Source organism: Penicillium concentricum (genome assembly GCF_028827145.1).
Source record: "Penicillium concentricum strain IBT 3081 chromosome Unknown utg000006l_segment0_segment0, whole genome shotgun sequence".
In the NCBI taxonomy this organism is placed as follows: Eukaryota; Fungi; Ascomycota; class Eurotiomycetes; order Eurotiales; family Aspergillaceae; genus Penicillium; species Penicillium concentricum.
In genome coordinates, this window is record NW_026622759.1 from 649,091 (window position 1) to 666,560 (window position 17,470).

The window sequence follows — 17,470 nt, forward strand, 5'->3', positions numbered from 1 at the left end:
GGGCAAAGGTGAAGCTCGAAAGGCCAGGGTGTTTAGTGGGTCGCGTCACATGTTCACTGCCCAAGTATGAAGTGTAGATCTTATAAACACAATTACAAGAGAACATTTTAAAACCATTATTTTCTCATAGTCTACATACATTTCCCATGTCAAAATGACTTGAAACTAATTTTTGCATAAACAATTAAGAGAAATTGGGTGATTGACACATTTGCTCCCCCATCCATCCATCTCGCCGCAAAAAAAAAAAACACACACCATCGCCAGATCAAAGGGGAATATGAACCGAGTCAACATATTGACAAAGTAAAAAAAAAGGAACAAAAAAAGAAAGGGGTGAAACTATGGGATACCCATCAAACAGCTATCACTGGAAACTCAGGTTGGCCAGAATTTCCTTGGTCTGTTGGCTGATGGGACCGATCTCCTGCATCTCCTGCATATCTTCAAGGACTGCATTGTATGTTTTGCCGAGACCATCGGCGACTTTAGTACGGTTCCATTCTCCACGCTGGTGCCACACGTAGTCCATCAGATTGGTGTTAATTTGCTCCAGCTGCTCCACTGAGAAGCCGCTGGTTGACAGGGTTAGCTGCGTGTGCAGACGCTCAACAACCTCAAGATCGAGGACGAATGGCTCATGGGATTCCTCGTCCAGGATCGACTGCAAGTTGGCTGAAGCATTGGTTCCTGGCATGTTGGGTGCATCGAACAGCGGGGGCTGTGGCTTCGACTGCGACTGGCTTCCATTCAAACCACTGTTCTCCTGGGTGTCTGCATTGCTAAGCAGTGAGTCCCGAGGATGTGGAGAAGGCTGGCTGCTATCGTTTTGCTGGGTGTCAGGCAGGTGATCTTCCTGAGACACACGATCGGGGTATGGAGTAAGGTCGGGGTATTCGGTTCTTGAGACATTAGGGCTTTGAGTGTGGTAGGTTTGATTTGACAGATGCTCGGAGGATTTCTTATCAGAAGTCGTCTGAGTAGTGGACGCTTCGTTGGTGTAATCAGCTGGCTGAGATCCGGGGGCCATTGGAGTCATGGGGCCTCGCTGAGAGAAGCTAGAAAGACCAGATTCTCGACGAATCTGCTGAGAAGGGGCAGTGTGCGAATAAGGAGGCTTCGGCTGTGCAGACGGCCCAAATGAGCTTCCCTGGGTGTCCTTGCTACCCGAGTGATCATCAGAATTGGACATGAAAATGTCGCCATCTCCATCTCCATGGGTACCATTGCTCACGCCGACAGCATGGGAACCAAACTCGTTGAGATCCGAACCATCACCTTGATGATCTCCATTGGCAAAACTCTTAAACTGGGATGTGGGGGTCACGGGGCGCGAGGCTGCTTTTTTATCGTCCCCATCATCAGGGAACGCCTCGCCGAGTTGGACTGGGCCAGTCAATAGGCCCGATTCAGTGTTACTGTGCGACACATTGGTAGGCTCAGGAATGGGATGAACTGTGTTCTCCACCTGGACACGTTTCTCACGCTCGGCCGCCTCCTTTTCGCGAGCCATCTCACGCAGATAGACCTGCTCACACTCTGCCATGAGTGCTGGTTCGGCTACCAGAACACCGGCGATATCAACTTCGACATTGGTCAAAAGTTCACTCGACCGCAGGATGCGTTCTGGGTCACCAGTCTGACGAGCATCTTTGACCATTCGCTTGACATCCGCCACAAAATCGATGGCGCGTTTGTAGTATCCGTTTGCAAGGCGTTTCTCAATTGTTACAATCTCCAGGTTGTAGTAGAACTTCCCAGTGGCAGTTTCACGAAGACCCAACACACCATGTTTGTCGTATGCTTTTTCATAAGGCCGGAAGGTATTTTGTTGATCCGGGGGAAGATCACTAGTAACAATGTTGGGGTCTTCTTCCTCCCACAAGTATCGGATTTGGGATTCATCGATTACGCCCGACCTGAAACGCTTGTACCTCTTGACCTGGTCCATAATAGGTTGAATTCGGGTTTTTAAAAGATTCAAGGATATGTAATCTTTCTTCCTCTGAGCCTTGATCTCCTCCTTGGTGAGTTCTGCCTCAGGCTTGGGAGGCGGAGGTGGCGCGACTTCTAATTGTTCCAGCTGACGAAGTTTGCGATTTTCTGGGTTCGGGAATCCTTTCGGGGGAGTCTTGACGAATTCAATGATTTTTCCAAAGAATTCACGACGCGCATCATGATTTGGAGCAAATATGTCATACTGGTTCTTCTTGGAAAAACCGAACATGTTCTTCAGCAGACCATCATCCACTTCTTCTTCTTCTTGTGATTCAAGGATACCAAGTAAAAGAACTGGATCAGAAGGTGGCACCGACCGCAGAAGACTCATGAAGGTAGAAATGACAGTAGGTCCAACAGTCTGGAACCACAATTGGATGTTGGGAATGTAAATCACACTCGGCTTATGTCGCTTGACCTCTGTGAATAGCTGGATGACAGCTGCCTCTGGGGAGCGGGTTGAGTCACTCAGCAAAGTGGGCAGATCGAAGGCCTGCACATGCAGGCCCTCAAACACATGCAGTAGCGCGGCCGCAAGGTATTGCTGGCCCATGCCGTGGGGGCCCCGAAGGAGCATTCGGGGTCGGAAGACACGCGATCGATCAAACTCCTGCAAAAGCAGCTCTCGGGTAAAGCCGGCACTGTCGTCAGGCTCTTCATATTGAGCCTCCTCGAGAGCAGTAAGCTTCTTTCGCTGTGGAAGAATCTCGGAAAGCAAAGATTTGATTTCAGATAATGGATGACGAAGTAGGGGTTCAATGTTCGGAGGGAGGGCAGTCGCTCCAGATGAGGTAGACCGCTCTGAAGAGGGCACCATCTTCTTGATTGCCAGCATGAAATCTTTGGGGGCGACATCGATTGTCTTCGGATCAATCACAAGCTTTTGGTCTGATTTGTAGATTTGGGGGTATCTTCTTTGTACGGCATTGATTGCAGCCTCGGTGCAAAGCGCTCGTAAGTCAGCACCACCGTAACCCTTTGTCATATCCGCTAGTTCATCTTTGATGTTGCCTGGAAGAGGAGGATCCCATTCCTTGGTGTGGATGTCAAGAATAGCACGACGTGCCTCGATGTTAGGCAGCGAGAAATAAAATTCACGATCGAAGCGACCAGGGCGGCGAAGAGCAGGATCAACAGAGTCAGGTCGATTGGTGGCACCGATGACAACTACTTGACCACGGCCATCCATGCCATCCATCAACGCAAGTAGGGTTGAGACAATCGAGGCATGGATCTGTTCTTGTTTACTCGATCTCACGGGAGCCAAACCTGACATAGAATATTAGCAACGGCCAACGATGCGTTCAGAAGGGCCTGTCTTACCGTCAATTTCATCAAAGAAGATAATGCTAGGCTGGTTCTTGCGAGCTTCCTCGAAAAGAAGCCGAAGCTGTCGCTCGGCCTCGCCGACCCATTTGCTCAAAGCATCCGCACCCTTTCTCATGTAAAATGTAACCTTGCGTCCTTCTGAGCTGACGCTGTTGGCAAGAGCGCGAGCCATGAGCGTTTTTCCGGTACCAGGAGGACCGTGGAACAAAACACCGCGAGGAGGAGTAATTTTGAAACGCTGGAAGATTTCTGGGTACAGGAGCGGCAAAGAAACCATCTCTTTCAATTGGTCGATGTGCCCTTGCAAACCACCAACATGGTCAAAGTTGACATTCATATCCACCCCCAGGGGATCCGCGTCAGCCAAAGCCTGCTTGTTATTGAACTTGCCGAGGTTTGCAGGCGTGCCGGACGAATTCTGAGCAGGGTCAGCCGACTGGTTGTGGGTGGCTGCAACCCCAACCCCAGGAGCAAGACCAGTGCGATTTGGCTGTTGGGCACCTTCATCATCACTGCTATCGCTGTCAGCTCCGCCGACCGCAGTAGGGCCACCAGGAACACCGAGAATTGCTGAATTACCACCGCCGCCGAACGGGCCTAATGTAGAGAACAAAGTTCGCTGCCATCCTCCACCTCCACGACCACGCCGGGATGGAGAGCCGGTCACTTCGTTGTCGGTGTCTTCATTGGGGTGGAGCATTTCAGGCCGAATGATTCGATAGTCAACGTCCTTTCGGTTGCGACGCGGTTTCTCGTATACGACTGTTTGCTTCGCACGGCGACGGGCACGACCAGTAAGGTCTTCTAGTTCTTCTGCAAGTTCTTCTGCCTCCTCTGAGGGTGCGCGGGTTCGAGAAGGCCGTTGGCGCAGGCCAGGGCGCCGACTGGCGGAGCTATCCTCGGCTTCCTCGCGAGCTTGAATTTCTTTGCGGGGAGAGGCACGCGATTCAGGCTCAGAGTCTTCCTCCTCATCATTCGACGGCTCCTCCTCTGGCTCGAAATCGCTTTCTTCATTTTTGTTTTTGCGCTGTGAGCTTCGGGATGGCTGCTTACGACTGGATCGACGTAGCTGTGCTTCTTCATTTGTCTCCACATCTTGCGTGGCAGTCTCCTCCGGACCTTGATCGTGTGAGAGCCTGCTTCGTCGCCGAGTTGTTGGGAGTTCCTCGGTGTGTTCGGAATGATCATTCTTTGCATCGCCATTTTCTGATTCAGGGACGACGTCTTCATCCAGCATTTCTTCGTCAATTTGGTCGTGGTCTCCATCATTCACTGGCAATGTATCACCTGAAGCGCCGCCTTGAGGCACGTCACTTTCCACTACCTCCATTTGCGAGCCCTGAATAGTCGTTTCGTTGATGACATCCTCCACATCCTCATGCTCTTCAGCGTCTTCATCCTCTTCATCAATGATCGTGCGCTTGGCCATGCGGTCGACTCTGGCAATACGGCGAGACGGTGTTGAAATTTCGGCTTCTGGAGTATGTGTACCTTGCTCAACGGTATGTATGTGACGGCCAGAGTTGGTAAGGGCGTAGATATCCTCTGAAGCGTCACGGGTACGGCGGGTTACACGTTTAGAGAAAGCCAAGTAATTGGCCGGGAGCTTCAACTTGATGACGGTGCTCTTGCGTGTAGGAGGATCTCGAGTCTCATCCTCAACATCGTTGATCAGCTCTTCGTCCGAATCGGGTTCCCCGTAGTGCGGGCGACGGCTCTGGGTGGTCCGTCGACGCGCCGTTCCTCTGACATTGCGCTCAACTTCCTCCTCCGATTCTTCTTCCACCTCATCGAAGTCAAAATCCTCGGACAGGTCTTCATCGTCCGAGGTGAGACCGTCGTCTGAGCTGCGTCGTCTCTTCTTTGGGGCCGGCCGCGACTTTTTCTTGGGGCTGGCCTTTGACTTCCGGCCGGTGGAACGCGAATAGCGAGCGTGGTCGCTGTAGTCCTCGTCGTCGGAGTCGGACTTGTTGGCGACTTCGTCCAGGGTACGCTTTGCGCTACGAGCCATGGCGCCGTGTTGGTGATTAGGGGATCACTTTGAAACCACAAAAGTCAGCACAAACCGCACCAATTTGGGGAGCACAACGAGGACAAAATGAGAGGGGTCGAAGACCCAAGATAACTAGCAAGATACAAAGAGGTAAAAAGGCGGGTCATCGGCGTTGCGCGATGCGGGCAGGAGGGACAACACTTACGAATGGTTCAGTTGTCGCCAGCAACAGCTGGACCACCCGACCAAAGGGAAAAAATCTGCCTGTCACAGCAGCAACCTTGACACTTTCTTCCCGACAATTGCTGATCAATATGTTAGCGGACACGGCACGGTGGTGGAGCGCAATTGGGGCAGAGGTGGAAGGGTCTCACGGACTCGGGAACGCGTGGGAAAACAAAAGTGTTGGAAAGCTATCGGCCACCAGGACAAATGCGCAGTACACGGAAAGAATTGTTGAAAGTAAAAGAAAGTAGAAGATGATGGGAACTCGAGGAACAAAGACTTCAGGGAAGAAGGGCGGAAAGGACTCGCGCTCATTGGGGCTGACTGCCTGAATGGATCAGCCACCTATTGTGGCGCACCCTATTAGTCAACAGAACGCACGTGCCATCTCTCCATGGGGGGAATTGCTTCAATGGCCATTGTCACCCATCAGCCCATGAATCAAGCCCCCCATGAATCGAGCTATTGTAGTGCTCCATTCTACTCCTGAATTGGTTAAATGGATTCTTTCGATCATTTTGATGGTCCAATACGGCAATATTCAGGATTGATGAAGGTGGGGGGGGGATGACATGATACAATGATGACAGGAGGTGTTAGAGGGCAATCTGGGACATGAAGAAGACGAGAATAGGGCCCTTTGTTTTTTCCTTTCCGCTGCCTTTTTTTCTGCGACGCTCTCGACTAGACCTGATATCATGTGCCGCTGACTCAGCAGTGGCTCGTGCTGCCCCGAAGATCTACAACCCCAGGACATGCAGGTCAATCAAGAATATATATTGCCTTCTTTCTAGTTCAATTATGCTTTCTTCTACATCTCCTGCTTTGATATAATGACATTTCTATTTATGACATTTCATCGTTCCATTTATGTCACACTACAGAGCCGATGAAAGCCATAGTGGCCTTCCACTAATATCGTGTCTCCAGTATCTACCTTGTCTAGGCCTCTCAGGATACCATCGTGATATCAAAGGAACCTTGATTTTCTACAGGGATAATCAGTCTCAGGATAGCAATGAATTCTGTTGACTATATATATAGCTCAACCATTGAATCTCCAGCTCCAAGAAATGGTGTCAAAAGCATCATTTCACGAGTAGCCATCTATTGTTTTCTGATAATTTCCCTCCATGTGGATCGCTTTGGCGCCAGATCGACATGCTCGACCTTGTTGTCCCTTAACAAATAAGCGTGCGACAAGGTGAGAAGATAATCCCTCGAATCCAAGTTGTCGAGAGTTACTCTCAGCGCATCTCTAATGTTGTCCTCCTCTTCTGTAGTGAACTCAAATCCCTGAGAGCTCACATAGCATGCGAATTCAGAAGTGCAGTGCCCGGCTCCCATTCTTCGTCCAGGAGTAGGCTCGCGTTTCTCACAGCACCCACAGCCACGCCCGCAGCAACCACCTCGCCCAGCACAGTCCTTGACCAATTCCTTTTGCATCCACCATTTTGGATTCTCCCTCAATGATTCATAGGCAAGTTTTATAGGCCCGCTGGCAATGTTGCATTGACAGGTGTAGAGCTTTCGCTGTTGATACCAGTACCTCTTCTGGAGCGCGTCTCGCTCTTCGTCCCATTTCTGAAGCTGTGCGTCGTTTTCATCAGTGTTGTTCATTTTTCGGAATGCGAGACATCTTTCTTACAGTGTTTCCTCTCACTGAGAAAGTTTACGGACATGGTAGTCGCCCATGATAAGCTGTACGAAGACATCGAGCTGACAACTAGCTTGCTTATCGCCTTTGCTGTCTACAAATTTGGATTGCGATACATATTCCCCATTTTCGCAGACTCTGGTGGTTCAACCAACCAAGTCTCTGTTTCACAGACCATACCAGAGGAAATGTTGTTAGAAATGAATTAGTCGTACAGCAAGTTAACTTCCAAGATTGGAACTATACATTATGTAGGTATCACATCATTGGGTGGTCAAGCGCCGACACCCAAAAGGATCAACTCTGTGTGTTATTAGCAACTAAACCTAATAAACCGAAATTCGAAACAAATCAAGTCTCTCGGCTACTCGATCATAGATATAAGCATCAGACCGGTCGACCAGAACCTGCCTTCCAATGTTGCGAAAGTCATTTGAGGTTAATCAACGCATAACTCTTTCAAACTTATTTCTAGTAAGCATGTGGTAGTTGAAAACTATGTACTTCGCTTTTCTCTCGACTTATTTTGGATGTATAATGAGAGAAAGCGAATAAATTGACACCTGAGGGATCAACGCCAAGACCGCCATACCCGAAAATGGAACGCGAACTTCAACATCACCCTAGCTCGTCTCCTCGGATATCAACGAGAAAGAAGGCACTAACTGCTTTGAATCACAAGATGTTTTCACACTCAGCTCGTCGGTTTACACCGGCTGTGATTTCTTTTCAATCTGCTCGAGCTCTCACGGGTCGACGCACCTTCACCTCCACACAAGCCATATTCAACTCATCTCAGGAGCCAAGTGCATATAAGGAAGGGGTATGTATAATTTTTATTTTGGATGGCAGTATTAAGTTGTAATCTTCTAATTTCTACCTAGATGAATCAATATCGAACCTTTGCCGGCCCCTTCGCCAAGGTCTTCTTGGGGGGCGTGTTCTTCTATCAAGTCCTCTATTGGACCTGGTTAAAATTGGAAATGGATGAGATTAAAGTGGCAAAGAATGGTGAGATCAACAAAAATTAACGGATTACCCCATCATGCATGTTTCTCACCTTTCCCGCAGAGAAAGTGGCCGTGCTAGAGAAAGAGGCCCGGGAATTGACTAGCACCCAGAAATGAATCCGATCTTGAGAAAAACTTGAGATAACCTGTACCATATTATATTGTGGCTTTGAATAATGCCATGGCACTTCCAGAATTGGAGATACATTGTTTTGATGATCCAAATAAACCAAACATTGCAGAATATTCTTATTATATCACGACCAGGATGTCAATATTCAAGAACCTGGCATTTCATGCTGCAGCATACTTGCGCTTCCGCTCGCCAGTCGCTGCAGTCTTCCGACTGTGGTCAAAAGTCTGTACGGCAACATCCTTGGTCTGATCCATATCGCGTCCCCCGAGCGATGAAGACGGGAATCGCCAGTCCTGACCTCTCTCTCCTTTCTTGAAATGCTGGATATCAATATGATTGAACCTCTCATCTGCGGCTTCGGGGCCATAGTTCCTTAGCGGGACTCTGCAGTTACAAAACCCACACCAGAAATGCGACTGGCCCGCTAAATCGAGCCGATTATTGCCAGTTGAAGCTGCCACTTGATATTCATGAACCCCATGCTGGTGCAGGTGGTGGGTATATGTCTCTGGTCGATAGAACAGTCGCTCGCACGAGGCGCCTGTTTGCACATCGTGTTCTGTGCAGAACCAACTTGGCACACTGAGATGCTGGGAGCTCTCGTGGCGCTTCCAATCGGCTTTGCTGCCAAATGACTTGGCGCAGTGAGGGAATGTACAACCATAGGGTCGTTCGTGACGCTTTTGGTGCTTCCTGATGACGTCCATGGTTAATACTGGGATAAGAATACGGAAGGGTTTGGAGGTGGCTTACTTCATTTCACAGCGGAGTCGAGTTTGCTTTGGGCACGCGTCACATTGGAACCAGCCGCGTTTTTCGCTATCATGATCTTGGGCGGTGGCTTCGTTGTCGTCGGATAACCGTTCCAAGGCCACCGAGAGCACCTTTTGCAGCATCTGCCGTTGGGGCTGGGAAAGCTGAGCAGCGTCGGTCTCGAGGTCAATCCCCTCGTCGGTATTCTGACTTAGTCTCCGTCCACGGTTGTTCATCATTTTTGTCATGGCGTTGATTAAATTATCAGCTGCGTCTGTAACCGATCCATCGGGCCTTGTGATCCCGCATCCAGCGGAAGAGGCTTGACTTGTCGACAGACCCAGAGAGGTAAAAGCGGGGAATTGAGAAGGCACAGAGTCTACGAGAGACGGCATACCATACTGAGGTGGTCTCGGCGTGGCAGCACCAAATGTGAAGATATCAGTCTTCTGTTGCGACCTGGAACCATATTCTGGCTCGATATCGGGGGTTGACTGGACGGACATCTCGTCTTCCTGTGCTTCGAATACTGAATTATCTCTTGGGCTACAGTTGTCGAGGCTCTGTTCTGGTTGGCGGAGAATGACTTTCTCATACCAATCCATAGACCTGTTCATAAATTAGTGGTTGGAACATTGGAACTCTTGTTTTTATACTCACTTTTTCAAGAGCGCTTCCCCGTCCTCTTCATGATGCATCCGGTTCAGGTGTTGCTTAAAGTTATCCAGGCGCGGCCACCTCTTGTTCGGGCGCGGGCAGTTTGTCCCGAAACACATGTACATCATCTTTGGCCCACGCTCAGGCTCTTTATTGTGAACACATTTCTTATGACGGGCAAGATCATTGATGGTGCCAAACCCGTCCTTCCGCGGGCAATTTGGCACGTCGCATTTGAACAGCTTCTTGTGGCGAGCCTCGTGTTTCCTGGGAAATTTTAGTTTCCTGCCATTGCAATGCTCAAAATTGCAAATAACAGGACATACCTCTTGTCCGAAGGACATTTTCCGACCCACTTGCACGATGGATGCTCGCATCGCATCGAGGCATCAGCCAACTGCGACGGCGAGCCCATAAACTCCGATGTGTACGATGCCTCGGACACAGATCCATACTTGGGATGGTCAAACGAAGGCACCGACTCGGCGGACATATTGTCTGTCATGTCCATCTGTGGGCTCGATGAATCCATGTTGTACGAAGAAGCAACAACAGATTGCGTCGTACAACTAGTCCCACCATACCCGGAATCAGCAGAGTGATAGCTATCCATATACTGGCTCCCGCTCTCAGAAGGCTCGCTATAATGTTGCGAGAAGCAGCAGTCCTGGTCGGGCATCTGGGCAGGAATGCTCATATGCGGGATGGACGAGGTAGCCGGGACACCGGTGGCCAGCAGCGGATTCCAGGCATCTTGGTCGCCTGTCAGACGGGAGTGGGTGTATTGGGAGTAGTATGGGTCTCGGGAGTGTGAAGGCCACTGGCTTAAGAGTGAGTGGTGAAGAGTTGGATCGAGTGATCCGAGTTGGAGGTCTAGTAGTGGGTTTGCGGCGTCGAAGGGGAGATTTGAGGATTTAGGACCGGAAAGATCGTGTCCTTCGTTTCCAACCATGATGCCTTGAAGGATATCTGTGGAGTCATTCCAGCCCAGCTGTGTTTCCTTAAGGGAGTTAGATTGAGAGCCGCGGGGTCATGTAAGCAGGGCACGTACCTCCATAGCTATATAATGTAATATAAAGAAAGTGATAATTTTTGTAAGAGAAAATAACTAGTCAAATTGGGAGGGGCACAGTATTAAAAGGTTCATGCAAATGCCAAACCCTACACGCGAGAGACACGCAATCTCCACCTCGCCCCGAGCCGGTTGACTTCACCACGCGATAGGCAATTCAAGGGTTGGAATGTGTTAACCGAAACTGCATTGGAAATATGCCCCAAAAAAAGAATATCCAAAAAAGAAAGAAAAAAAAAAAGCAATACAGAAATGAAAAAGAAGTAAAAGCTAAGACCAAAGTTCACCCTCGCGTGTTGCCAGCGTGGAATGCAACATGTCATCCCTTGATTGCACAGCCCACAGCCCGACACCTTCACCCGGGTGAAATACTCTTTAAATAGGGTTAACTTGTGATAATTTCGATAACCATGAGGCTGATAGTTAACATCCAATAACGGCCCAAGATCATATATTCCTTTGACCAAGCCTCGTCCGGTTCACGATCGGCTGCGGATACCCCGTCATCTCCCGGATTCCCGGGGTTGGTTCAGCCCGCTAACACCAATCTCAGATAGTATACACGTATCACAAACCCACACAGATAATGTCGTTAGTCCTGCACGAGGTATGCAAGATAACTCCAGCCCATGAAGATCTTACAATTTACCTCAAAAGGGAGGGCTGCAATGGAAGTAAGGACCAGATTGGGCTGTGACAGGACAGACGATCGACATTGATCAGTGATACAGGCCATGTTGGCGCAAGGGATGAATAATAAGTGCACACACGTTTATACGGTACATATTATGCAGTTTCGAGTTTAGGAGTCAAGGGGGTTTTGAAACCCTGTAATTTATTTTGAGCTGATTGTTTACTTGAGTCTCAGATTACCGTGGTTTTTTGATGTTATTGAACCATGGAACCATGTGTAAGTGGGAACAGCCTAGTACAGAAAAGGAAAAGCCAAAACATAAATCTGATCTCTCATATACCATGCACATCGCCGTTTAGCCAAAACTGAAACAAAATTCCTGAGCCGAAATATGTAGATATTGCACACGTTAAAAACGGATGTTAAATCATCATATCATTCCAGAAATGCATAAGATTAGGACCTGCTTGCATAGCTCTCCTGATAGAAAAAGAAAAAGAAAAAGAAAAAGGAACAGGAATTCCTCCTAGTGATCACGCGCCATCTATTACGATGCAGCTGATGTGGAAGAATTGACAATAGAACGAAGAAGGGGAATAAGCAGTGGAAAAAAAAAAAAAAAAAGGAAATAGAAAAGAAGGGGTCAAAAGGTGATCTCAAGGGAGCATCGTATCTATAATCACATTTGGGAGGGATATTCAGAAGTGTAGGTCGCAGAAGTGTAGGGGATGTTGGACTCCATGGGTTGGTAAGCCGGGTAACTCCCGTCTACAGGATACAGAGAGGGAGGGAGAAACTGAGCGAGAGGATACGAGTTCTGCATGGGATCTCCCTCGGGGGATCTCGATCTCGGAACGGCATTATAAGGCGGTGGGTACGTCACCGAGTTCTGATGCAGGGGATAGGCCTGGGCCTGAGCTGAGTGGAGTGTCGTTTGGCCAAATTGGCCTGTCGAGTGCGTGTACGCCGGGAACTGATCAGGGGTAAGAGAGTCCGTGATGGATTCGGGCTCCTGTGAAAGTTCGCCGCCGGAGATGGTAGAGTAGTTTGTCAGCGGAACATTGTTGATTGAGAACGCAGGGTTGGCGGGCGTGCTAGTGTTTCGGATCGCATATTGCGGCTGCAGATGAGTGGAGGCCGTTTCGAGTACTTCGCGTCCATGGTGATATGGCGCGACAGGGGGATAAGTTGCCGATGATCCGCGAGTCGGCTCCACTAGGCTGGTGTTGGCGACATGGGTTGCGCTGCTCGGCTTCGCTAATCGTAAAACGGGCAGGGCTAATTGCTCCAGGTGTTTGCCAAGGTGGACTGACAACTTTCTCCACTCGTTACAGACATTCCCGCAGAAGCGGCATGGCTCCTCCTGGGGCGCTTGGGCGGTGTCATGCCGACAATTCTCGACCATTTGCCATAATCGTTCAAGCTCCTGCTCCCTTCGGCTATTCGGCATAGTCTCAGCCTCCACAGTGCTAGAGGCTTTGCCCGCTTTTTTGATCTTGGGCTCTGGCATTTTGTGTTCCCGAACCAAATGCTGAACGAAATTGTCCTTCCGGTAGCATTTGTGGTTGCACTCGGGGAATGTGCAGGTCCACCACTCCAGGTGTCGGTGCTTCTCGTTCTCGTGGCGAACCCAGTCTGCTTTACGTTTGAATGACTTGGGCTCGGTGCAGTGAGGGAAGGTGCAAGTAAACGGCTGCACATCTTCCTGAACGTGTTTGGACCAGTCGGAAGGTTTTTGGAAGGTTTTGACTTCGAAGCAAATTGGGCACTCAAACCGGGCGGGAAGGCGACTGACTGGCGGAGGCGGCACACCAGGAGGGAACTGTGCCGCGGGCGTCGTACCGTCGCCTGGAGCATACTGTTGCTCGTGTCCGTAACTGAAATTTGTCACTTGGAACTGGATCTGTCCTGCCTCAGGATCGTTGGAGCCCCTATGGTCTTGCAACAGAGTGGGCTGCCCACCCTGAACAGTACAATAGTTGGCAGATTTACAAGTGTGGTTGGCAGTTGCAATAGAATGCTTCTGCTGCAAACCAACCAAGAGCTTGTATCGACGGTTTTGCTCATGTGCCAGGCGGTGAATCAAAGCTGGCTCAAGCCTTGGATTCAATTGCATGATCTGCGATCTGAACCCTTCGGTTGTTGGCACTGGCAGACTCTGAATAGCAGGGAACTCCATGATCACGCCTTTGTTATTACCGGTGTCAACATCGTTCTCATCGTCGGCACTTCCGGTTTCAGGGCCCACAGTGGTACTTCTGGGTGTTTGGTCGGCGTCCGAACTAATTCGAGGCGATGTGATGTTTGGAACCGGCGGACCACCATGAGCGGTCATCAGATTTATTAGCCCGGGGCTACTTGGTCGGGGGATCTCGCTTCTGCTTCGAGCTCGGCCATTGAATTGAATGTTCAAGGAACTCCTCTCTTGATTTGGCGAGGGTGCAGGCGACACTGCTCGGACAGGCTGGCTACCCCCGACAGCGACGATTTGGCTGGTCACTGACAGAAGTGCGTTGCTCAAGCTTGGCGACCGCGAATGACGACGGTGCAAGAAATTTAGTTGTGAGTTACTGGGTTTTGCCGGTGAGTCCTCTGTATCACGCTGTGGAAGCCCGGGGTAGCTATTAGATTGACCGATGGAAAGATCAGATGCTTGGCGCTTCAGAATTGAAGATGCCTGCCAAAATGGACGCTTAAATAGACTGGTGCGTTTCTTGGGTTGTTCGGTAAAGGAAAAATTCTCGAGGGATGTGGCAACGTTGATAATGCTATTATTATCAATTGTTGCCGCGAGCGATGCCGTTTCGAGATCCCGTGCACGTCTGTTAAAAGCTATCATAGCGTCGGTAGAGCTGTCCGGCTGCATCGCTTGTGATCTGGGTGTCGCATCGCGAGGGGGGTCATGCCAGGGGTAAAGACAGATACTTTCCTCTGCGTTGGTCGGCGAGAGTGATGAATAGACCTCGGGAGTGCTGCGATCATATCTGCTAGGCTCATCTACATTGGCTGAGGGCTCGTCGGAGTAAGTGCCAGTGCTTGCTTCATCTTCGCTGAGGTCTTCGCTGCTTTCATGAACTAATACCCCGGGACCAGGGAATGATCCGTCTCCGGTGCGAGATTTTAGATTGAAATAGTCTTCTTGTTTCAAAGGGTGATCCCCGGTACTCCTCGCTCGAAGTCTCCTGGAAACATGGCGTGGGCGTGGACGCGGTGGACTAGGCAAGTCCCCGGCGTCGCTGTTGGCTGCGCTCACAGAGACAGACCAGTGGGAGATGTCCTCATTTCTCTCGTTCCTTTCTCGCTGAACATAGACGTCATTAGGACTTGGCACGAGTTCATCCCCCCGGGACCTTGGGTCAATGCCAGCTAGGTGAGTCGATGAGTTTGGAATCCATCCACCGTCCTCGGATCGCTTCACGGGAGCAGACGAGACCGAGTGACAATCATCGTCTTCGTCTTCCAGCTCGCTTTGATTAGCAGATAGGTGTACAAAGGAGCCTAGATGCCTTTGTGGTGACATGCTGCGTTCCTTGGGCGAATCGCCTCGAGAGAAGGTTGTAATCTTGAAGACGGGGCTTCTTCCCCTAGTTGCGCCTGACGCCAGCTCAGTGCTCAACTCTTCGTTAGGCAAAACGTCGAGCCTAGCTGGCTCGGTGCCTGCGTTAAGGACACCGAGGCCAGACTGGTATGATGTGGGGATCGATTGCTGTATGCTAGAATTGCCATGAGGTTCTAGACCTGTCAGCATGGATGATGGATTCGAATCTGGATTGTGGTCCGAGCTCGTCCACCGAAAGACATTCGGTGCCATGGACGAACCCCATGCCGGGTTGATGGGCACATTGGGCCCCCCAATCTGGTACGATCGCAGGTCTTCATCCTGCCAGGTCGAACCACTACCCAGTTCGATATCTTTTGGTTCCACAAAGACACTTGTATCAGAAATAGGTGAGGTACATGTGCTTAGGTCCGTATAATCATTTGCTCTCGGGCCCAAGTGGCCCTGAATTGTGGAGTCGATCCGAGCGTCCTCGTGGGGGGACGAGCCAGGTCCCGTACTGTGCCCAGGACTCCCCGATGGCGTTAGTCGAATGGCACTGGCTCGAAAGTAGATTTCCTCCGGATCGGATGCGGCTGACAGGTAAGGATCGGGAGCATATCGATCCTGGATCGCATCTGGCGATTGCCCCTGAGCGCTGAGTGGGGAGGCGCCCGACATATTCAAATGTCAATTAGCCTAAGATTGACCGCGAGAACGGGAGGTATCAAATGAAACCGAATCAAGAAGCATGGGGTGTTTGTATAATCTATGCCAGGTCGATTATATTGGAGTTTCCCAGGTTGGTTGCCCAAGTGTGATGATCTGGTACCTGTCCTGGTGAAGCCCCCAATACACAAGTCAACTGGGCCTGGGGAGAGTCCCAAATAGTAGATTTAATTAGAAATCAGAAAACAAGTGAAGGAGGAAGAAAAAAAAAAGTGATGGGGGCCGAAGATCAGAGAGGGGGGAACTCAAGCGCCGGGCGCATCCCACTTATTTTATCTAAGAATAACTAAAGAATACCAGAATACCAGAATACATATTAAAAAGCCCCGGTCAGCCTTGTTAGAAGAAACAGGAAACTCCGCTTTTCACGGAGCCTCATGTCCTGTGGCTGTGTTCTCTTCGACCTATATTACCTAGGTATACCTCGGTATACCTAGGTATGTTTATTGTAAGCGCCCTAGCCACATTTTCTATTCTTGTCTCTCACATTCTGTGAATCTGTGCACTCAGCCTCATGTGGAGAACAACTGGACATTATAGGGCTGAATATGGATTATCTCAAGTGTACCCTTTGACGGGTCAGAAATATATTGCTCATGAAACCTGTTTTAGGTGTTCCCATTCACATTCCCACGTTCTATATCAAGGCGTTATAACATACCGCTCTCTACGCGCCCATAGAATTAGAAAGGCTTACATAATTTCCACAGAAACCACCTGGTCAAGATAGCATCAATAGTTACAATATACAAAAAATCGAATAATCTTCAATTCAAATTCCTATATCACACCGAGATTTTGAGACTCAGCCAAAGATGCACCATACTTCTGGGCGTTAAATGACATGAAATGGTTCAATTCTAGATTTGGGCTGTTGGTTACTTCTGTTGTCTTAGATCCCTATGTGCCCCGCACTACTCAGCCAGAACAAGAAAGCCCCACAGCTTTTATTCTAACCACAAGATTCATGTCCTATGAGACATTCTGAAATGGTACATAATCTAAATGATCGTGACATGTGGGTAGCCAAGAAGGAGTGGGCTGTAATCTGCCATAGTATACTGGATTTGATGTTAACAGGTCTATATTTGACATCAAGAGGCAACGATACGCGAGCTGTCATAAGCGGTGTATAATCATGAGGTTGGTTTCGGGGATGGCGCAAGTTGCAGTTTGGCTGTTGATATCGATATTGACTGGAAAGAATAGAACTTATGAGGACCGAGGAGGAAAATGGGGCTGTGGGGTGCATTTATACTACTTGGACACCTGGTTTAGCTCTTCGCCTTTTAATCTAAATACAATATAGACTCCGTATTGTATTCGGCATTCAAAGTCCAAGACATGTGTAAACCATATGCCAAGATCATCCAGATAAGATAGGCGTTCGATAACAAGAGCCTAAGCCCTAGAAGGTTGTAAGATCCGGGGTCAGCACGAGAACAAGACGTAATTGGATGGTTGAAACTCTATGAAGCCTATTTTCTCGGATCCTTATCAGAGATCAGATCAACTTGAGCCCTCTTATCATGAATAATTGATCTGACAATCATAGAAATTGAGGGGAGTCGGGGATTTCTCATGAACTGTGGGTAACTACTACAGATCTAAAGCTCCCCATTGATGTAATAAAGTCTTGGCTCTTGTCATGACATAGATAAGAGGCTTGGAAGCCTTTGTTCTAGCTATTATGAGCTATGGGGGGGGGGTCCACTCTGCTAGTAGATATATGTGCTGTG

General features: G+C 49.4%; 5 protein-coding genes across 5 annotated transcripts; 1 reads left to right on the plus strand and 4 right to left on the minus strand.

Annotated features, from left to right (window-relative positions):
* Window positions 1-367: 367 nt before the first annotated feature.
* Window positions 368-5,338, minus strand: N7517_010421 (chromatin segregase YTA7; the record flags this gene model as incomplete). The annotated part of the gene is made up of 2 exons (XM_056728144.1): window positions 368-3,267; window positions 3,322-5,338. The coding sequence occupies 2 exons, from the start codon at window positions 5,336-5,338 to the stop codon at window positions 368-370; spliced, it is 4,917 nt and encodes a 1,638-aa protein (XP_056573959.1).
* A 1,314-nt stretch (window positions 5,339-6,652) lies between these two features.
* N7517_010422 (uncharacterized protein) lies at window positions 6,653-7,165 on the minus strand (the record flags this gene model as incomplete). Its single annotated transcript, XM_056728145.1, has 1 exon — window positions 6,653-7,165. One exon carries the CDS (start codon window positions 7,163-7,165, stop codon window positions 6,653-6,655), a length of 513 nt encoding a protein of 170 aa, XP_056573960.1.
* A 719-nt stretch (window positions 7,166-7,884) lies between these two features.
* N7517_010423 (uncharacterized protein) lies at window positions 7,885-8,233 on the plus strand (the record flags this gene model as incomplete). The annotated part of the gene is made up of 2 exons (XM_056728146.1): window positions 7,885-8,025; window positions 8,087-8,233. The coding sequence occupies 2 exons, from the start codon at window positions 7,885-7,887 to the stop codon at window positions 8,231-8,233; spliced, it is 288 nt and encodes a 95-aa protein (XP_056573961.1).
* Window positions 8,234-8,506: 273 nt separating this feature from the next.
* N7517_010424 (putative C2H2 finger domain protein) lies at window positions 8,507-10,815 on the minus strand (the record flags this gene model as incomplete). The annotated part of the gene is made up of 5 exons (XM_056728147.1): window positions 8,507-9,041; window positions 9,102-9,710; window positions 9,762-10,025; window positions 10,085-10,758; window positions 10,810-10,815. The coding sequence occupies 5 exons, from the start codon at window positions 10,813-10,815 to the stop codon at window positions 8,507-8,509; spliced, it is 2,088 nt and encodes a 695-aa protein (XP_056573962.1).
* Window positions 10,816-12,143: 1,328 nt separating this feature from the next.
* N7517_010425 (putative C2H2 finger domain protein) lies at window positions 12,144-15,683 on the minus strand (the record flags this gene model as incomplete). The annotated part of the gene is made up of 1 exon (XM_056728148.1): window positions 12,144-15,683. The coding sequence occupies one exon, from the start codon at window positions 15,681-15,683 to the stop codon at window positions 12,144-12,146; it is 3,540 nt and encodes a 1,179-aa protein (XP_056573963.1).
* Between the last annotated feature and the right edge of the window lie 1,787 nt (window positions 15,684-17,470).